This window comes from Syngnathoides biaculeatus, chromosome 13, assembly GCF_019802595.1.
Source record: "Syngnathoides biaculeatus isolate LvHL_M chromosome 13, ASM1980259v1, whole genome shotgun sequence".
Taxonomy (NCBI): domain Eukaryota; kingdom Metazoa; phylum Chordata; class Actinopteri; order Syngnathiformes; family Syngnathidae; genus Syngnathoides; species Syngnathoides biaculeatus.
The window spans coordinates 4,424,740-4,445,477 of NC_084652.1; the positions used below are offsets into that span (position 1 = coordinate 4,424,740).

The window sequence follows — 20,738 nt, forward strand, 5'->3', positions numbered from 1 at the left end:
ATGTGCTCCCGAGGGCCCATTAAGGAATAGTGAGTCATACGCACCCGGGCTCTTTGGTGTGTTTTAACGCTGCTGCGAGTACAGCGCAGTACTGCTGTATGTAGTATCTCGTACAGCGAGCCTCACAATGAGCCGGCACAGTCGGAAGCCCGGCACAAACACAGGAAGCTAGCTGAAGCGTTTCTGCGAGCGAGTCCTTGCTGCAAGGGCTCCCGCTGGGGAGGGTAATGCCAACTTATTTCTTTATTTTTTTTTGAAACACATTCTTGTTTTTCAGTATAAAAGCGTTCACTGCGAACAGGAAGTGAACGATGGACACCGCGTTATGGATCGTGACAACCCGAGAGGACACGTTGCGAAAACGAAACTTTGTTTTGTTGTTGTAATCTTGTGCAATAGCAGCATCTAGTGGTCAAAAGTGGTATTTCAGTTTGCCGCAATAATATGACCCATCTTTGAGATTCTTGTTATCTCAACAGAATTTAATTTTTTTTACCACTTTGACATTATTAAAAAAATACTAATGCACTGAAATTAAAGTTATGTATTAACATTACAGGTATTGTATAGTAATTATAATTTATATTTTAATTCTGGGATTAGATAATTGACGATGCAAATCAAACAAGAATCCTAACTTTAAAAAATATGGGGGGAAATATCTTGACTTTATTGCAGTTTAAAGTCAAACTATGCACTTCTAATTTCCAACTCAGCTTTCTCTTAGCAGGAAAAAAGGGTTAAATGGAAAGATAATTATAATCATAATCAATAAGATGATTATATTTAGTTTAAACATGACATGCATTTAAATAAAAACATTAAAAAAGAAGAACCGAAACAAAATGTCTTTTTAGTTAAAGTTTAGTTGTTATTTTGTGTTTGAATGAATCAATGAAAAAATAAATATAATTATTTTTACTAATGTATTCATTGTGAATTATTCAATCATAATATACTGTATATAAGAAAAAATATATGATCATTATTACTAATATATTCCTTGTTATTTATTCAATCGTAATATACTGTATATTACAAATATGTACAAAGTATAATTTATTTAAAATGTTGAGAAACAGAGCCAAAAAATGTCAGAAAAGGGAAATAAATGATAAATAATATCTATGCAACCATGACTAGGGCAAATCGAAACAAACAATCATAAACACTCACAATGATAAATAATAACAAGTCCTAAAATCAAAACTATTATTCTCATTTATCATCAATTTGGAGGAATTAAATCACGATCCCCAAAAAATACAAATACTGTACCTGCAAAAACATGGAAAAAGTCAAGAGAGAGGTCTTCTCCATTTGACCAATAGAGGGAGCCCTTAAACAGCTTTGAAGAGCCTTTATAAACAATTTCTCATTCCAACCACCAGATGGCGACTTTGCACAATGCAGAACTTTTTCCTCTTCCGCTCAGCGCCCGTTGGACTGCGTGACAACAAGTGTGCCAAAAACTGTTCACGTTTTCAAAACTTGTTTACTTTTTAGTGGAGATAGTGCCACAACATGACAATCGCGTGATTTTCGTGCGTTCAGTTGTGGATTATGTTTTTTTTTAAGTCAGGAAAAGGGTGGGAAAAAAAGACGGCGTGTGATTGGTCCAAACGCTCCCCCGTGTTGCTGCAAAAAGTGTGACCACGTGACCTGGCTGTTTTCAACCCACTTCCACGCGTGCACTTAAAAGAGCGAACAATGCGCGTTGGGGGGGATTTAGTACACCCACGCAAGTGAACAGAATTGAAAGGCACGTTTCGATGCATCGTAGGTGAGGAGGAGGAAGGAGAAGGAAGGAGGGAGGGAGGAGAGAGGAGAAGCATGGCGGCAGCCGCGAGCAGCAGCAGCTCCTCGGCGGCCGCCGCCACGGCCACGCTTCTGCACGGCCACCGCATCGGCAACTCGCAGGCTCGGAAACGCATCGACTCGAGGCGGAGGCAGGCGGCGCTCTCCTTCCTCAGCAACATCTCCCTGGATGGGCGACCCGTGCAGGACGAGCGTCGGGTGGTGGACGAGGACGGGGACCCGGAAGCCCGGAGTAGCCTGGTGGAGCCAGCGGCCGCCGCCGCCGCCACCACCACCACCACCACGGCCGCCGTCTCCTCCTCGTCCTCCTCGGCTGCCGCTCTCGCCGCTGCAGCGACCGCCTTGGCCAACCAGGCTCTCCTGGCGAGCAGCCGGACCAGTTCGTTCGCCTCGGCCGCGGAGCCCGGGGAGGGCGACGCGTTTGCGCCGCCGTTCGCTGCCCCTCCGGCCCCGTTCGGCTCGCCTCTCTCGGCTCTCCCCGCCTCGGCCCGGGGCAGGCTGCAGACGTACACCCCTGGGGTCACGGCCGCGGTGTTCGCCAGGCAGGGACCCCAGAACTACTGCCTGGAGGGCGGACAGGTAGCCAACTCTGCGGTGGAGATGCAGCGCTCCAGGTAAACAACTTTTAACCCGGTAATGTCTATCACGCTGTTCGTAGCTCGAGTGGCAAACTTCATATAAATTAAAATAGCATTCATCAAATAATAAATAAACAAACTGCAAAGATAAAGTTACATTTAAAAAAAATACTACAATTACATTTTTAAAATAAATAGAAATGAGGACGTCTCGTTTCGAACAAATCCGTTTTTGAATTAAAATGTGGAGATTTTTTTTTTTTTTTGCTTCGGTTTTCGTACGAAAATCGGTACTCGAACAATACCCGGAAATAACAGACCGCGTGCTGCCCTACCAGCTGACCCACTCATGACGCTCTTTGTTATTGTCAATCCGAACGAACCCTCGAAAAAAAAAAAAAAAAAAAACAGAAATAGCATAACTTGCGTGGCGGTTGATTCGGTTTTCGAACAAATCAGTTCTGGAACGGATTGTGGTCGAGAACCGGGGCACCACTGTATAGAGAAATATTTAGAAATAAATTGGGATTATCCATCGTAATTGCCCTACATCAGGTCTCGCCGAAGTCACAATAACAACTGTTGGGTGTTACATTATTTGGCGCTGATATTTTTCCACAGGTGTTTTGTTCCGGTACTTATTAAGCATAGTCAGGAACGAATGAATGATTTGAATCGTACCGCGTCTCCCTGTCACGGGTCACAAGTTCCGCACCCAAATCAAAACAAGTCAAAAAATAACAGGTGACTTATTTTATAGTGAAAAGAGCTGCAATGGTGCCACTCCGCATTTACGTTAGTAAATCCGCCGTTTTGACTTACTACAAATATACGAAACTTGAATCTCCGAAGCGTCTGAGGCAGATGAACCGGATAAAAATGTGCAAGATTCATTTCACCCACCTTGGCAGATCATTAATAAGACCTAACTAGCAAAAAAAAAAAATGAACTCGCCAACTTAGTAGGGACACAAGATGCCAGCTAACGTGAATGAACGCAAGTTCGGGAGCAGAGACCGGCACAAAACAAGACAAAGCTAACGATGCAGTGAGGGATCCTGGTTAAAGTAAGCCTTTTTGAAAATCCCCGCGATCTCAAGAGCCAACGTGACCGACAAATACTGATCAAATGTTCCAAAACGACGGTTCCTCTCCACTGTAGCGCTGTCTTCGGTTACAAGCCCCGCTAGTGGCCCGTTGGATCGCCGCTGCGTTTATACGGACCCCCTCCCCACGTGTCCCTGAGCCGCTAGAACGGCAGCCCAGTATTTTGTTTACTGGCAACTTCTGCGCTCCTTTCGGCGCTTGTGGAATAAGCTAGCGCGCTTTTAGCCCCTAGCGTCAAAATTGAGTCACGTGGTCGCTACGTAATTCGTCGCTGGCGTTGGACCAGCCAGTCCGAGCAACCGTTTTTCTGCGCTACTAAGCGAGCCGGAGCTTTTCAGAACATGTCTGGATGCGTTCCACTTTGGAGTTTTTTTTTTTTTTTTTTTTCTCCTTTTTGAATTATTCCATGTTCACGTGATGTAAGAATCGTCCTCCCATCTTATGAATGACTTTTTTTTTTTTCCCTCGGTCTCCTTTTTTTATTGAGCGGTGACCGGACAGCTGTCAGCAACAGTTGCGCGCTGCTTCTCGATGGCAGAACCTTCTGCTGGCACATCTTGTTCAAGTCCGAACGCTCCCCTCCCAGTCTGGAATTCTCCCCCCTGACCTTATAATGCACTTGACATTGCCCCCCCCCCCCCCCAGTCATAAAGGACACATATAATACCCCCCCCCCCATTTAAAACAGTTCCTATGTATCTTGATAATGATCCTGACATGCTTACCCAAAGGTAATTTTTTTATTATTGTAGACGCTGAGGCATTTATTACCATGACGACAAGGCAGGGTGCGAGGACATTGAGCAAGGCATGCTAACACTTGCGGAAGCACAGGCCGACGCGAAACGGATTTTCAATTGTGGGAGCAACACTTTATTTGCTACACTGTGTGTATGTGGTGCATGTAGCGTCATCTTTTCCAAATGTGTTTTAATCACTGATCTTTAAAAAAAAAAAAAAAAAAGACTGGATAGCGCATACACATCAAGCAGTATGTTGATTGGTTGAAGCCACTGGCCGCCATCTTGGTACTCCCAAAACGTGTGGAGGACACCGTGTACAGGTTGGATTATGGCAGTGTTTTTCCTCAAAGTTTGGCATGTCGAATTAAAACTGGTCGTGTGAGCTTGACATTTTTTTACGTCCTGGTAACATGAAGGATTTTTAATTCCAAAAAATGTCTTAAGAGTTAAGGAAAGACATAGAACACCGTGACTAGCAAGAAAGCTTGCATATTACCTAGGGCCCAATTTTCGTGACTTTTCCCAAAATATGCTGTGAAGCACGATCATCATAACATAGCAAAAAACGAAGCATGTTTTATCATAAAAACATGAAATTTTAAGTCATTTAGTTCGATATATTTTTGGAAATAAGAACTAAAATACATGCTAAATGTTTTGTTCATTTGTTGCCTCTGCGACGTCCTATTTCAGACAGAAAATTTCAACTTGTTTCCATTTGGAAATCAAACTCAATTTACAGATTTCTGTATTATGAAATTCATCAGAAATTTCACTGAAAATTTGTTTTATTGCTTATCCCGTGATGAAGCTTTTTTTCTCACAGCCACGAAACTGGCGATTAACGATTGTCGGCATGGTTGTTTAGGGAGTATCAAGATGGCGGATGGCGACTTCAGTTTTGGTGACCAATTTTAGATCAGTGATTTTGAATGAGGATATAGTGGAAGTGACATTTTCCCGATCTTATGGTGCCCCCTGGAGGCCACAGCTGGTTTTAGCATTTGCGTATTTTGACGAGCGGGAGCAGAGACGCCTCGCCAACAACAAAAAGTCACTCCCGACCCTCCAAAATGTCATCAAGCGTGTAGCGCTTATCCAAAGCGAACGCTATTAGCCAAAAGTTTTTATTTGTACGTCCGACAACAGCCAATGCAGCTCTGCTTACCCTTTAGCTTCGACACAATGTCAGGTGCGTTGCACTCGTGGTGCGAGCGTCTCGGCGTGACCGCGTTCCAGCCACAGTGTAGTAGCTTGAAAGTGTCTCGGGATTTTCACCCGGCAACAGATTCAAGCGATTTGATCAAATGAACGCTCGGCAACGTCGCGCGTGAAGCGGCATCGATCCCGCGGAGTTCCAACAATCTTCCAACACTGCGCATACACGTCTGCACAGTACCGCTTTGTCTTGCATCTCACTGTCTCGCCTTGACTTCCTCCCCCGGGGGCGCTGCAGACACACCCTCCCCTCAGACTTGTTTTTGGCGCTCGGCCTCGCTTCCATTCAGGAAGTCGCGGCGCGCCTGCCAAATGCAAACGCTGAGATGCAAGAAATGCAAGAGGGTCACGTCTGACTTCAGACCTTCCTTCTCGCCTGCTATCTTTCATCGCCTCATCATAAGTACACGTGAAATTTATGAACAAGTTTTGTCATCAGAAATCAAGGTTAATGGGCTTTGGGTGAAACAAAAAAATGCTTGCAATATGTCAACGTCATCTTTTGTGATGTGACAAATGAAATTGAAATTTTGTAACAGATTTAAACAAGAATCTTGTGAGTTTAGCGCACATGATTTGCCTTCGTGGGCCATGCACACGCATGTGGCGGGCCGGATCTGGCCCCCGGGCTTTGAGTTGGACACCTATGATATCAAACCCACTTTTGTAATTATTTCATTTTTCTTTAAAAAAAAAAAAAAGCGTGTTGCAAGCTAGCAGGAAGTGTTGTTAATGCCTGGCTAGTTAAGTGAAGGAGCGCATGCACAGCTGCCGTGTTTTTGTTTCCACGGCGCGAAGACCACGTCCCGCGGCCCCCGTCGGTGGGCGCAAAGTCCTCACGGGGTCACGCGGCGTCAGCGGCTCACTCGCTCCCATTCAATCTTATTTGTGGCCGAAATGCAACGCAAAAAAGTACACTCATGTAAATGCAAGCAGGCAGATAAAGTTGCCGGTTCAATTCCCCACCCCACCTCGCTTGTGTCCGACTCTTCTATTCCTTATCTTAAGAGTCCCGATCTCAAAGCATCCGACTTGGCGGCAAGACCAGTTGCTGACTGTCGACCATTTGTAAAAAATCATTTTAGTTGTCGCTTGGCGGGAAGGCGTCGTGTATTTTGCCGTTTGTAGAAGTCACAAAAAAACCCATATTTTTTTCATGTTGTCATTTTGAGTTTTTTTTTTGTCACTGGTGTAGTGGTACACACGCCTGCCTTTGGTGCGAGCAGCGTGGGATCGATTCCCACTCAATGATGGTGTCAGTATCTGCCCCTGCGACTGGGTGGCGACCAGTTTAGGGTGTAGTCCATCTGCCTTTCGCCCGAAACTAGCTGGGATAGGCTTCAGCTTTCCCGCAAGTCTTGTGAGGATAAGCGTCTTGGATAATGACATGAAACGTCACTTTTTATGTTCAGTGTGAGTTACCTGAAGTTTTTTTTTCTAGCTTTAGGGAACAATTCTGAGGACCCGGGTTCGATCCCGGCCCCACCTCTGTGGCGTTTACATGTTCTTCCCGTGACCCGTGTGGGTTTTCTCCTGGCACTCCGGTTTCCTCCCTCCTTTATTAACAGAATTGTTTTTGTTTTAAAAATATCAAAACATTTTCAACCGTCATGCAGGCACGTGCACGGAGACACCCTTTCTGGTGCTCAAGCATGGGCCTTTTTTTTTGCGTTGCATGACAAATGGTGGCGTTTCTTCTGCAGGCCATTTTGTTTGAAATATATAATAACTGAGACCATTAATTTTCTCCAAAAGAGCTTTCAAATCCAATGGGCAATTATGTATTTTCCTATAGTGTTTTGATGCCCATCTTTTTTTAAATTCTCTAGTATTTTCTGGGCAGCACGGTTTATCAGCTGGTAAAGCGTTAGCCTCTCAGGTCTAAGGACCCAAGTTCAATCCCGGCCCCACCTGTGTGGAGTTTGCATGTTCTCCCCGTGGCTGCGTGGGTTTTCTCAGGGGCAAAAACATGCAACATTAATTGGACACTCTAAATTGCCCATAGGTGTGATTGTGAGTGTGATTGGTTGGTTGTCTCCATCTCCCCTGCGATTGGCTGGCGACCAAATCAGGGTGTACCCCGGCTCCTGCCCGTTGTCGGCTGGGATAGGCACCAGCACTCCCCGCGACCCTCGTGAGGATAAGCGGCAAAGAAAATGGATGGAATTTTGAGGGAACTTAATGAACTTCTTCCACATTACAAAATGTGGAAAAAGCGAAGCCTTGTGAGTGCTTTCCGTCTGCTCTGGAAAATTGGGCCCTCGAGCTTCTTGCGTCAACACTTATCTGACTCCATCGCTCTGCTAATGTGATTTTCTCGAGGACAGAGCCGTGTCTAATTTTTAGTTATTTAATTTTTTTTTTATCTCTGTCATTGATGAACCGCACGCCCGACGGAAAGATTTTGTCGTTAGCCTGGTTCAAGGTCGGGTAAAGCGGCCTCCATATTCACTGTTCACATACACGAATGCAAGTTTTGTGGGTGGTGGTGGTGTGTGTGTGTGGGGGGGGGGGGGGGTCCGCGCTTAACGGATTTCAACAGGATTTGGTCCGGGCCGGTTCATTGATCACCACTTAACCTAAAATTCTAAACGTGTGCTGACTTATTGTTGTAGCTGATTGATGTGCGCTAGCTGTTAAGTGACAGTTTGGGTCGCCGCTGAGCTCTTTTGCCCTTTTAAACGCGATTTTGGTCTCGGCCCGGTGGATGCGGTTTTCGGGCCCGTGAGGTTTACGACAAGTTCTCAGGTGAGTTTTTCACCTTTTTTTTTTTTTCTCCTCCTCAGCCCATTCGGGGTTTTACTTTCCCGGGTCTCAACTCATATTTGACATTTTGGGCATTTCTTGGTTTGCAAAACGGGCTCAAAGGGGATCGGGTGGTCGGAAAAGTAATGAAAGTTCTGCGTGGGCCCAGAATCTGATCATTTGTAATAATCTGGATTCCGCTAAACCGCAAAAGGCACTTGCATCTGTTTGTATTCTAGTTGTATTCAAATTATTGATACTTTTTTAAAATTTAAATTTTCTATATTCAAGTAACATATATTTCTCTATATTTCTGACGTCTATTACATAGTTGTTCATCTATTGTTTTAAAATGTATTGCTTGCTAACAATATATATTTCTCTGTTTCTTATATGTTTATTATTTAGTTGTTTATCTATTTGTTTCAAAATGTATTGCTTGTATTTTAAAATTATTGTATTTATCTCATGAGTGTGATCATTTTCTATGTTTATTTATATTCCAAAAGGTATTTTTTATATATATATATATTTTTTTTCTCATTCATAATATTTTCCTTTGATCAATGTAATTTTGTAGTATGTGTAGTTATATTTTAAATTTGATTTAAAATTATTTAAATGATAGTACTTTCATTATTGTCATTATTTTTTGTATTTTTAAACTTTTTAAAATTTCGAAATATTTAAAATATTTGTATTATTCTTTTCAAGTATGTTAAAATATTTTTTGAGAAGTTCAAATATTTTGTCCTTTAAAAAAAAAAACAAAAACAATTTTTGTACTTATTTTATTTATTTTTAAATGATGATTTATTTTGTATTTTTCTCTGCAGGCGCCGGCTCATCTCTCAGCGCTCGTCGCTGGAAACGTTAGAGGACATCGAGGAGAACGCGCCCCTCCGCAGGTTCGACCCCTCCGCGACCTTTGAGTAGCACGCCATCAACAAGACGCCGTCTTTTTTTTTTGTGTTTGTTTTCTCTGATCTCAGGTGCAGAACCTTGTCAGGTTCCCCCCGCCCGAAGAGCTTCAAGAAGATTCACTTCATCAAGAACATGCGTCAGCACGACATGCGCAACGGAAGGTACGAAGGGGCCGGAACCGAAGCGCCGCCGCCGACACGCGAACTTTCTTTGATTTGCCGCTTTTTCACTTCAACGCCCGAATGCAGACTTTGTGATCACGGCACGAAATCACTGAAAATCACACATTTGCGCACAGTTGAGCTACATTTGTTTTGCACCCCGCGGTTATTTTGGGAAGCGGTTAATCGTCTTTTGGAGCCGTTCGGAGTTGAGCGAGTTTATTTATCCATCTATCCATTTTCTACCGCTTCTCCGGGTCAGGTCGCGGGGGAAGTAGCTTCAGCAGAGATACCCAGACTTCCCTTTCCCCAGCCACTTCTTCCAGCTCTTTCGGAGGGATCCCGAGGCGTTCCCGGGCCAGCCGAGAGACGGTCTCTCCGGCGTGTCCTGGGTCGTCCTCGGGGTCTCTCTCCGGTGGGACGTGCCCGGAACACCTCAACAGGGAGGCGGATCGGACGCCCCCAGCCACCTCATCTGGCTCCTCTCGAAGCGGAGGAGCAGCCGCTTGTATCCGGGATCTTGTTCTTTCGGTCACGACCCACAGCTCATGCCTATAGGTGAGGGTAGCAACGTAGATCGACTGGTAAATTGAGAGCCTCTTCACCACAACAGACCGATGCAAAGTCCGCATCACTGCAGACGCCGCACCGATCCGTCTCCCGCTCCGTTCTTCCCTCACTCGTGAGCAAGACCCCGAGATACTTAAACTCCTCCACTTGGGGCACGATCTCATCCCCGACCCGAAGCGGGGACGCCACCCTTTTCCGACCGAGGACCATCGTCTCGGATTTGGAGGTGCTGATTCTCATCCTAGCCGCTTCACACTCTGCTGCGAACCGAGATGAAGCCAACAGGACCCCGTCGTCTGCAAAGAGCAGAGGCGCGATGCTGAGGCCGCCAAACCGGGGCTGCGCCTAGAAATTCTGTCCATAAACTTGGCGGAGCCCAACTCTCACCGGAAACGAGCTCGACTTATCGCCGGCAATGCGGACCGAACTCTGACAGCTGTCGCGCAGGGACCGAAAAGCCCGTATCAGTGGGCTCGGTCCCCCATATTCCCAAAGCGTTCTGTGTACCCAGGCTTATAGCCAGGTGTGCTAACACTAGCACCGCGCTAATACTGCGCTAACGCTAGCGCCGCATCACCGCATAAACCCCAGCCAAGGGTTGAAAGCGTGTGGAAAAAAGTCGCGGCTCGTTGGCCGGAAATGACGACGGGCAGTGGCTCTCGTTTTGTCTTTTTTTTTTTTTTAACACGGCACACGGCGTTGAAACAATTGTGCAAATGGCGGCGGCAGCTTAAAAGAAGCCAAACGGCGCTGATGAGCTTGTTCTGTTTTTGTAGGATAGTCCTAATCAGTGGCAGAAGATCCTTCTATAGTGTATTTTCAGTGCTGCCCTATCGAGATTGTAGCCAAGCGGGGTACGTATCCTCCAGCATGCCTCCGCCATCCCGGTGCACCTTCCTCCTCATCCTCCTCCTCCTCCTCCTCCTCCTCCTCCTCCTCCTCATCCTGGCTTCCTCTTCTGTGGATTGTGCGCTCGTTTTTTTTTTTTTTTTTTTTTTTTTCCCCCGACTCAAAGCATGTCCGTGACGCGGAGCGACGCCGTCGGACCCGTTTGGCGGACGTCCTGCTCAACGGCAACTTCGGAGAAGGGGGGGGAGACTTAAAAGGGACGATTGTCAGTCCGATGAAAGAACTCAAAGACGACTGATATATATATTTTTTTTTTTCCCCAAAAAGTTTTTTTTTTAAATGCAGGCTTTATTTTGACGGGTCATGAGCGCTGATGACGGTTCCCGCTTTGATTCGACAACAAAAGTCCCATTAACGGAAAATGCGGCAAATGGAAATGAATGTGAAACCAATGTCAACAATCGGTACAATTGTGGGAAGTCGTCGTATTTTTCTTCATACAAATTTGTTTGTAAATTATTATAAATGAGTTGCGTCAGGAAGGGCATCCGGCGTAAAAATTGTGCCAAACATATGTGCGTTCATCTGAGATGACACGCTGTGGCGACCCCGAAAGGGACAAGCCGAAAGAAACTTACTTTAGTGTTAAATTAATAATTAAAATACAATCTAAAATGATTGGAACATATTGATTTTGTGACTTGTGTATTTTTGGAGTCTGGTGTAGCATGTTATTTTTAAAAAATAGTCAAAACTTAAACAGAACTCAACCATGATTCAATTAAATTAATAAGTCTAGGTTTGTAGGATTTTTAAAATCATTTAGGCAAGTGTGCATTAATTAATTAAATTGTTCAAATAAATCTGAGGTAATTTTATTAAATCTATTTGTTTAAAAAATTGTATTCACCCTGTTAAAGAAATAATATATACTTATTGTTGTATTACATCTTTTAAAAATTGAAAGATTTTTTTAAAATGCAAACTAAAATCAGATTGTTTTGATATATTTTGAATTAAATATTACATACAACCATGATTATTTATAATTTTACTTTTTTTTTTTTTTTTACCAGTAATTACATTCAACTGACCAATAATTTCACAGGTTTAATTATTTTAAAATCAAATTTTAACTGTGAAATAATGATGGGGTTTTATTAGCTAATTTAACTTTGGAAAATTAAAAAAATGAATCAAATATAATGTGAAATGGGGCTGACATAAATGTTAGTCCACATTATTTCATGAATTCATTAAACGGTTTCACTACATCGGAAAAATAACTTTTTAGGAATACAAAAAAAGTCTCATGGGTGAATGAATTGATTCATTATTTTAATTTGTAGTAAATAATCAAGCTGTCAGCTAATTCATAATTTTTACAATGTGACGTGTTTGCATTGAGCCTAATTGCTTTTTTTTTTTTTTTTTTTTTTGACTTGACGACCGCAATCCACAAACAATGTTGACCCCGCTCGAGCTTCCGCTTTTTTTCCTGTTGACGGCCGACGACGACAACGGCGTCGACGACGACGGCCGCCGCGAACGCGTTCCCGACGTTTTATGCGCGGCGCATGTTGCACAGGGCGGGCGCCATGTTGAGCATGTTCCTAAAGCAACGTTCAGCTTTCACTCCTCCTGCTCTCTACTCAGCTGCTTCTTTTTTTTTTTTTTAAATTTAAATTGTTTTGTAATTTATTTATTTTCATTTTTTTTTTTTCCTCCATTCCCTCTGCATGGTCACTTTATCGGACGCTTCCTCGACGCCTCATGTCGCGTTTCCCTAAGCCAGCGCTAGCTAGCCTAGCTAGCCTGCCTTTCCTGCCTCCAAACGCTCTTTTGATTCAAACTCCTCCTCCTCCTCCTCCTCCTCCTCAGTCAAGTGTCATTTGAGGTCGTTTGTTATCTTTTTAAAACAACGACGCCGGGCCAAAAACTGGGGTGGGGTTGGGCCGAAAGGGGGGGGGGGGTAAGATAAGCCGGACGCTTCACGCCAACGGTGCAGTGGTCAGAAGTTCACATCCACTCCTCAATGTCATGCTGACGATTTGAGTATGGAAGTAAATAAGTGCCACCAGGATTTGAATTTGAAATGTAAAGTGATCATATTTTCAATAGTTGCATTCCAGTGTAACTTTTCAACGCTAACAATTCAACCGGCTACAGTTCGCCGTCTGAAATTTAAGGTCATAAAAAATAAATTCATCTATTGAAAAACAAAATTGATCGACTGATTTTCTATCATTTCATATTGGGCTGGGATTACAAATATGTAATTCACAGGATAGCGTTTGATTGGTAAATTGCGCGTTAACGTGAATCCTTGTAATGAGCTTTAGCTGCTAGCATTAGCTTATTTTGGGCCAGCCAATCCACGCTTATGCTTTGTTAGTACGTGACGTCACGTGATTTAAGAAAGCATAACTGCGATTGGATGGCTGTTCGGTTCTGACCTGAAGTAACCCTGCCTGGTGGCACAGACGGTTGAATTTCAGACAGTGAATTGTAGCAACTATTGAAAATGTGATCACTTTACATTTCTAATTCAAATCCTGGTGGCACATATTTACTTCCATATTTGAGCTTTTCGGGGGATTTACAGGAACTGCTCTTTCTTTTTTGTTTTTTTTTTAATGAATGTAATTACACGCGCATGATGAAATATGGACATTTGCTGTCTGGCAAATTTAATAAGACGGCAATCAATAAACTTCATTGGTCAGGCAGTTAACGTGCCGTTACGTCGCAGCTCTTTAAGACAAATGATCGTTTTAATGCTAACACGTTTTTTTGTCGGTAGCCGTGAATTTGAGCCAGGAAGCAATAGTGAAGTATTTGCTTAGGTACTGTCAAATGATAGTACATTTAAAAAAAAAAACATTCAAGTTCATGGCCGCTTGTTGATTAAAAATGTATTTAGTACTGGCGGGACGGTGGATCAGCTGGTAAAGCGCTGGTCTCACAGTTCTGAGGACACGTGTTTGATCCCGGCCCCGCCTGCGTGGGTTTCCTCCAGGCACTCCGGTTTCCTCCCACATCCCAAAAACATGCAACATTGATTGGACACTCTAAATTGTCCCAAGGTGTGATTGTGAGTGGGATTGGTTGTTTGTCTCAATGTGCCCTGCGATTGGCTGGCAAACCAGTTCAGGGTGTAACCCCGCCTCCTGCCCGTTGACAGCAGGGATGGGCTCCACTACTCCTCGTGACCCTTGTGAGGATAAGCGGGAAAGAAAATGGATGGATGGATGTATTAGTGCTGGTCGCAATACACCAGAGGGGTATGTGCTCTGAAGTGGCGGCATGACGGACTCCCCGATGGGGATGACAAATTATCGACAGTAATGAGTCGCAAGTTTCAAACATTGAAAATTGACACCATGTTGACATGACATAAAATCAGCTCGTGGATGTGAACTCGTGACCCCACTGACAATTTGAGTTGCTAGCTCCATTTTTTTTTTTTTTTTTTTTTTGTGTGTGTGTGATTTAAAATTTTACAGATGGATTCGTATCTTTGTGATTTGTATGGCAATTCTTGCTTATTGTGGACGCTTTCCTACCATCTGCCAAATTTTGTGTATTTTATGCAAGAGGATACTTCACATGGACTTAACCCGAAAGTGCAACTTATTTTTCGTCTTGTTCAGTTTCTGGGATGTTTTTGCAAAAGATGGAAGCCTGGTTTCGCAGGCGTGGCCATCTTGGAAACGGGAGTTGGCCCACTGACGAATCAAGAAAAGCGCTGAGTGCAATAATGCTCATCCTCACTATGTCAAAATTGGATGTAATCCTTCTTTTCTTCTCAGAAGTTTCCCTCGATTCCTTCCTGCTTTTAACATAGAAATGACTAAAATAGAGCTCGGTTTTCCTCTCACCTTGCAGTAAGATGGCCGCTCCCTCCCTCCCTCCCTCCCTCACTCACAGTCGCCTGCTTTAAAACGTTTTTTTCCATTTACCGTTTCAGCCGACGGCTTTTAACTCTTTGTGCTTCTTCTCGAAAGGGACACGTCGGCCACCCGACCCAAATAAGGCCAAAGACTGCCCCCGATTTTAAAAAGGAAAAAAAAAAACAAAACAAACAAAAGTAGGGGGGTGTTAAAGGTTTTGCGCTCGTCATCAGGGACGTGAAGACGGAGGCGGCGGGGCGCCAGCGGCACCCGTCGGGGGGAGTCAGCGCCAAGGAGATGGTCGTCGGCCTCGAGGGCGTCGAACTCGGTGCTGACGGAAAGGTAAAAATAAAATGATAGCGAACAATCTTCTTCATCTTTTCAAGAACAAGTTAAGCTGGCAAAGCGTTGGCCTCACAGTTCTTAGGTCCTGGGTTCAATCCCAGACCCCGCCTGTGTGGAGTTTGCATGTTCTCCCTGTGCCTGCGTGGGTTTCCTCCGGGCGCTCCGGTTTCCTCCCACATTCCCCCAAAAACACGCAACATTAATTGGAGACTCTCTAAATTGCCCATCGGTGTGATTGTGAGTGCGGCTGTTTGTCTCCATGTGCCCTGCTGGCGACCAGTTCAGGGTGTACCCTGCCTCTTGCCTGTTGACGGCTGGGTTAGGCTCCAGCACTCCCCGTGACCCTCGTGAGGATAAGCGGCTAAGAAAATGGATGGATGGAAGTTTCATGGAAAGCGACGTGAAGTGACGGCCGGTGTGCGTTTTGCAGACGGTGTCGTACACGCAGTTCTTGTACCCCACCAACGCGCTGGGCGGGCGGAGGAACACCATCGACTCCACGTCGTCCTTTTCGCAGTGCCGCAACGCCAGCCACCGCAGCCTCAGCCTCGCCCGCGCCAACAGCAACCAGAGCAGCCTGGACACCGGTCGGTCAACCGCTCGCCGTCGCCGTTCTGGCTAGCTAGCGCCCGTTACCGATTCAGACATTCCCGGGAAAAACAAGTGTTTATCCGTGGAAGTCAACGACTTTTTGAATCCTTTTCGTTTGAATATCTCTTTGTTCCCCATTCATGGTAGTTATGTTTTAAGTTTGTTTTCTTTGCGATTGTGAAGACACCCTTTGTAAAATGGCTCCCCTGTGAGAGGCCCTTTAACCCCAAAATAAGCTAGTGCTAATGCCAGCAGCTAATGCTCATCACAAGGATTCACGTAAACACGCAATTTACCAATGAAACGCTATCCTGTGATTTTTTTATTTTTAATCCCAGCCTAATATGAAATGATAGAAAATTAGTTGATCAATTTTGTTTTTCAATAGATTAATTTTTTTATAATCTATTTATTAATGTACTGATTTGTTTGATCTTGTTGTCAGGTAACGAGCAGAACGAATTTCGCGAGTACGACCCCAATCTCCTGGACGACCCCCAGTGGCCTTGCGGGAAACACAAGCGAGTGCTCATCTTCCCGTCGTACATGGTGAGTCAGTGAACGCGACGCCGGCACCGAGCGACTTGTCCGTTCCGAGGGGTCGCATTTCGTCGTCGGTCGAGGTCCGAAAACTCGTTTTGTGTGCCGGCAGGATGTCGTTTTAATCAGTTATGATGGAAATCTTTTTTTTGTTTGTTTTTTTTTGTTTTTGCTCTCTTCCTCCAATGACAAAAGGGCCGGGCTCTACATGAATGGCCATTGTGGCAGCGCGACATTCCTCCACGTTCACGCAAACACTTTCAACGTGAAAGGAAAGTCTGGAGGACGTTTTTTTTTTTTTTTTTTGGGCTGATGATCTCACAAGTGTTGTCACGAAGCAGCCTTTATAAAATCCTCGCTTTGCGCCAACGTTTCCTGCAGTTGACTCTCGTCAGTCTATTATTAATCAAATTCCATAACCTGGAAATGTTAAATATTTAAATATGTCAACAGATCACGTCATGCTTTTTCCATTGTCTTGTTTCCTTTATTTTGAAATTGCTTTGATTTTGCCCCAAAATATTTTTTTACATTTTACTGCATGGTATTTAGGAATAAAAGTAGTAAACAGAAAAGGTTTGTCATTAATTTACTTTTTGTTTTATATACTTAAAAATATATCTTTTATTTTCATTTTTTTAGCTTATTGTGATAATAAAATGTAGTCAACAGTAAGAAAAAAAAAATCAGCGTTATTAATTACTTTACATACATTTAATTTACTAAACATATTTTCACAATGATTATTTTAAATATTATAGACAAAGCAGGATAAGCGCAAAAAATGTGGCTGTTCTTGCACTGGGCAATACATTCTTCTAATTAATTGTTAAAAATGTAAAAATAATGTATTTTGTATATTATATTCATGAATTGATACATACATGAGTGTTTGCTTAATCTTTGAAAAGAATCAAGAAAAATAACAACAAAATGTAATGTAATAAAATAATCCCTAAAAAGATATGACAGAATAATTGATTAAAAAAGGTTTTTACATCAATATTGTTTAAAAAAAAATGTACAATGAAAAAATCTCCAATGGTCAACAATTGAAATAATTAAAAAAAAAATTGGAAAGTAATGATGTGACCCACTTAAAAAGCCAAATATTAGGAACTGCTGTCGTTTTAATATATAATTAATATGTAATATAAAATTAATATATAATGTATTAATAATTATATTTATAATCTTGGGGCTCATTCTCTGGTTTGTCAGACGACGGTCATCGAGTACGTGAAACCCTCCGACCTGAAGAAGGACATGAACGAAACCTTCAAGGAGAAGTTCCCTCACATCCGTCTCACGCTCAGCAAGATCAGAAGGTACGCCCGCCTCGATCAACGCCCGCCGCCCGCTCGCCCGTTTTTGAACTTTCCGGCCGGGCTCCTCGCAGCCTGAAGCGGGAGATGAAGAAGCTGGCCCAGGACGAGTGCGGCTACGAGGAGCCCACCGTGGCCATGGCCTTCGTCTACTTCGAGAAGCTGGTGCTGCAGGGCAAGCTCAACAAGCAGAACCGAAAACTCTGCACGGGGGCTTGCGTCCTGCTGGCGGCCAAGATTGGCGGCGACCTCAAGAAGCACGAAGTCAAGCTCCTGATTGACGTAAGCGGCCTCGCCTGCCGTCGCGTGTCGGGCCTCGGAGGTCCGGGGACCTTTGTTTTGTGGCGCCGGCGCTGAGCGTAAATACATCGTTGCCGGAACTTTTGACTTTAGTGATTTTGGGCCCTTTCGCTCGACCGGGACCGTAGAGTAACTTTTGGAGGGACTCCCTTTGAAGTTTCTGGTAAATGTTTTGGGGTTAAAAAAACAAAACAAAACAAATAAATACATTGAAATTGAAAACACAAGACAGGTTAGATTGCAGGTGTCAAACCTGAGGCTCTGGGGCCGGAGCCAGTCCGCCACATGATTTTATCTGGCCCGCAAAGGCAAATTTAGTGTGTCAACTTCAAATCTGTTCCAAAAGTTCAAATTGTCATGTATCGGAAAGGATGACGTTGATATATACACATTTTTGTGTTACCAAACATATTCCACAACTATTTTAGAAATTTTGTGTGTAAATATGATGACACGATTAAAGATTTTTATGGTTACACAGTCATAAAGTTGCTCCAAGGGAAAACATAACTACAGAGTGGCCCCCTAATCTAGACACTTAAAATTTACTGTTTTCGATAAAATGTTAGCATATCACATTTTTTTTAAAGTGGAAAATCCATAACGAGTATGACGTGTCCTGCCATATGTCTTTATTTCCTTCAAACGCATCGACATGACAGAAACTGGAAGAAAGGTTCCGCGTGAACCGGCGCGAGCTGATCGCCTTCGAGTTCCCGGTGCTGGTGGCGCTGGAGTTCAACCTGCACCTCCCCGAACACGAGGTCATGCCGCATTACAGACGACTGCTGCAGACCTCCTAGCGTCCGCCGGCGGGCCGCCGCCGCCTGCCGATTGACGTCCGTGCCGTCAACTTCTGTCCACGGTACTACTTGGTACCACTCTGCTGCAGAACTCTGTTTTCACCCCCCCCACCCCACCTGAGTATTTTGTACATTTTTGACTTTTTTTTTTTTAACTTTTCTTTTGTTGTGGGTGTGAAATGAAGATTTTTGCTCTTATTTTTTTTTTTTTTAATCATCAGCCTGCTTTGCTCGTGGCTCATCGGTGGTCTTAACAAGTGCACTTTTTTGGGGACTATTACAAGACTTATTTTGCAGCTCTGGACCTCGTTTTGTTCCAACCTTTTCTCGTATCCGCGTTTGAACTCGTTTATTTCTCTTTAATTAGATTGTGCTACGCCGATCACTCTGACCAGACCAGTGTCTAATTTTCTCGTGCTCTATGTTAGAGTGTATCGCTAGCACCTTTAAGGTGCTTTATGGATAAGCGTCACGTTGGTGGTTTTCGGGGGGTCGGGGGGGTACGCTATGTGGTGACGGCGATGGCGGATAAAAACGCACTCTGATCCAATTTGGCGGGCAACTTTCACACGCGTCCTGTTGCGATTGACGCATCCGCCGGGTTTTGACTTTTAATTTGTGAAAGTGGTGTCAGGACCAAGTGATTTCTTTTTTTTTTTTTTTTTTTTCAACCATTTTCATGGCAGATCCTCAACAAAAAGAATCAGCGAGTGACAAGCGTCATATTTCTCATTTTTGTCAACTGGAGAAAAAAATACCTGCTTCTGCGTGGGGTTCGTTTGGCCATTCATCAATGGGGGGGAAAAAAAAAAAAAACATAAGTTCTAGAATTCACCCGAAATGGCCGCTTTACACCAAAATGTCCAACTTTTGTTTTTCATTGATGGCATGTGCCGTTGAGACTTTTTCACGTGTCCTGTTACAATAAACATGCACACTGAATTCCATTTTTTTTGGGTGAAACTGGTGCCAGGGGATGTTTTATTTTGTTATTTTTCCTTTGCAGGGAGCCCTACAGTTTTGGAGAAAAGTTGAGATCGCAACCTAAAATGTTAAAATCTTCACCAGGATGCTTAATACTGTCCGAATGACTATTTACTTTATATGGCATGTTTATGACTTTTGCCTTGTTGTATTATCGCGTTCAGCGTTTTTTTTAAACCACGCTGATTGGTTTTGCTAAATGGATCTTGAATGACCTGTTTTGGATATTTGAAAAAAGAAAATGACACACTGAAATGTCATGAGGGAAGGGTTTGAATTGTTCCTGGCGCGCCTCAAAGAGTTCAGGAGTTGACAAAAGGCAACAATTATTACTGCTTGATTATGATTGTAAATAAATCAATCTTGTCCAAACAACTGACTTTTTCCATTACTGTAATGTTGCTGACGTATCAATTACTTTTTCCACCCTTTGAGAGCTAGCTAGCTTGACAAGAACATTTGTTTAGGGTACTGTCACAATCATATTTAGATGCTAACACATACTATGCTAACATTTAGCAAATGGTATCAGGTGTGTTTTTTGAGGATTTTATGATCTGCCCGTTCTGTCTTTAAAGATTATCTGAAAATGGAGCAAAAGCTAACATTTAACATGGCAGTCAGCATAAAATAAGGTTGACCTCCAAAATTTGGTTAGAGTTTCACGCCCTCTCATTGTCTGGCAATCAATTCAGGTCTCCCAGCACCCCTGCAACCCGTGTGAGGATAAGCTGCTCAGAAAATGGATAGGGGAAGTAATGTTAGGGTGCGAGTGACTCGAACGGGGGCAGAGTACAAAAAACGCTTTGTTTGTGGCGCCTTTCTGCAGGGAACGTAAGCAGAAGCGCAGTCGACGCAGTTTTGCCGTTTCTCTCCACTATCCGGCGTTGGGACTAGATGACGGCGTCACACGGGCGCTCCAACGTAAACGAGGCCCCGAGTCAAAACAAACAGCGAGGACGCAAGGCATCCCGCGGCTTAGTCGCTCCCATTGACGGCCTAATCCCCCCCCACGGGGCGGCTCATAAAGGCCCACATTGAAAGGCGCGGCGGGTGGCGCACGGCGTCGATCTTTGCCTGGAACATACCAACATTTGGCTGAGGTGGCATTCCGCCCCCCGCCCCCCCCCTTTAGCGTACTGCTATGACTCAGGACTTTTCCGGTGTAAACACGCAGCTCCGTGTTTAACCCGTTGTCTGGTCACGCTTCTTCTCGTTTTGAATTTATTTACAGAGAAGAAGAG

At 43.9% G+C, this 20,738-nt stretch overlaps 1 protein-coding gene across 2 annotated transcripts; it reads left to right on the forward strand.

The window, feature by feature from the left end:
* The first annotated feature begins 1,383 nt into the window (after nt 1–1,383).
* Nucleotides 1,384–20,063, forward strand: cables1 (Cdk5 and Abl enzyme substrate 1). Of its 2 annotated transcripts, XM_061839896.1 has the most exons (10): nt 1,384–2,432; nt 9,046–9,117; nt 9,202–9,294; nt 10,641–10,718; nt 14,840–14,948; nt 15,382–15,538; nt 15,988–16,091; nt 17,304–17,410; nt 17,482–17,689; nt 18,370–20,063. In XM_061839896.1, exons 1-10 carry the CDS (start codon nt 1,834–1,836, stop codon nt 18,508–18,510), a joined length of 1,668 nt encoding a protein of 555 aa, XP_061695880.1. In that variant the 5' UTR covers nt 1,384–1,833; the 3' UTR covers nt 18,511–20,063. The 2 variants fall into 2 exon arrangements, with proteins under 2 accessions (XP_061695880.1, XP_061695881.1); XM_061839897.1 differs by lacking the exon at nt 10,641–10,718.
* Nucleotides 20,064–20,738: the final 675 nt, after the last annotated feature.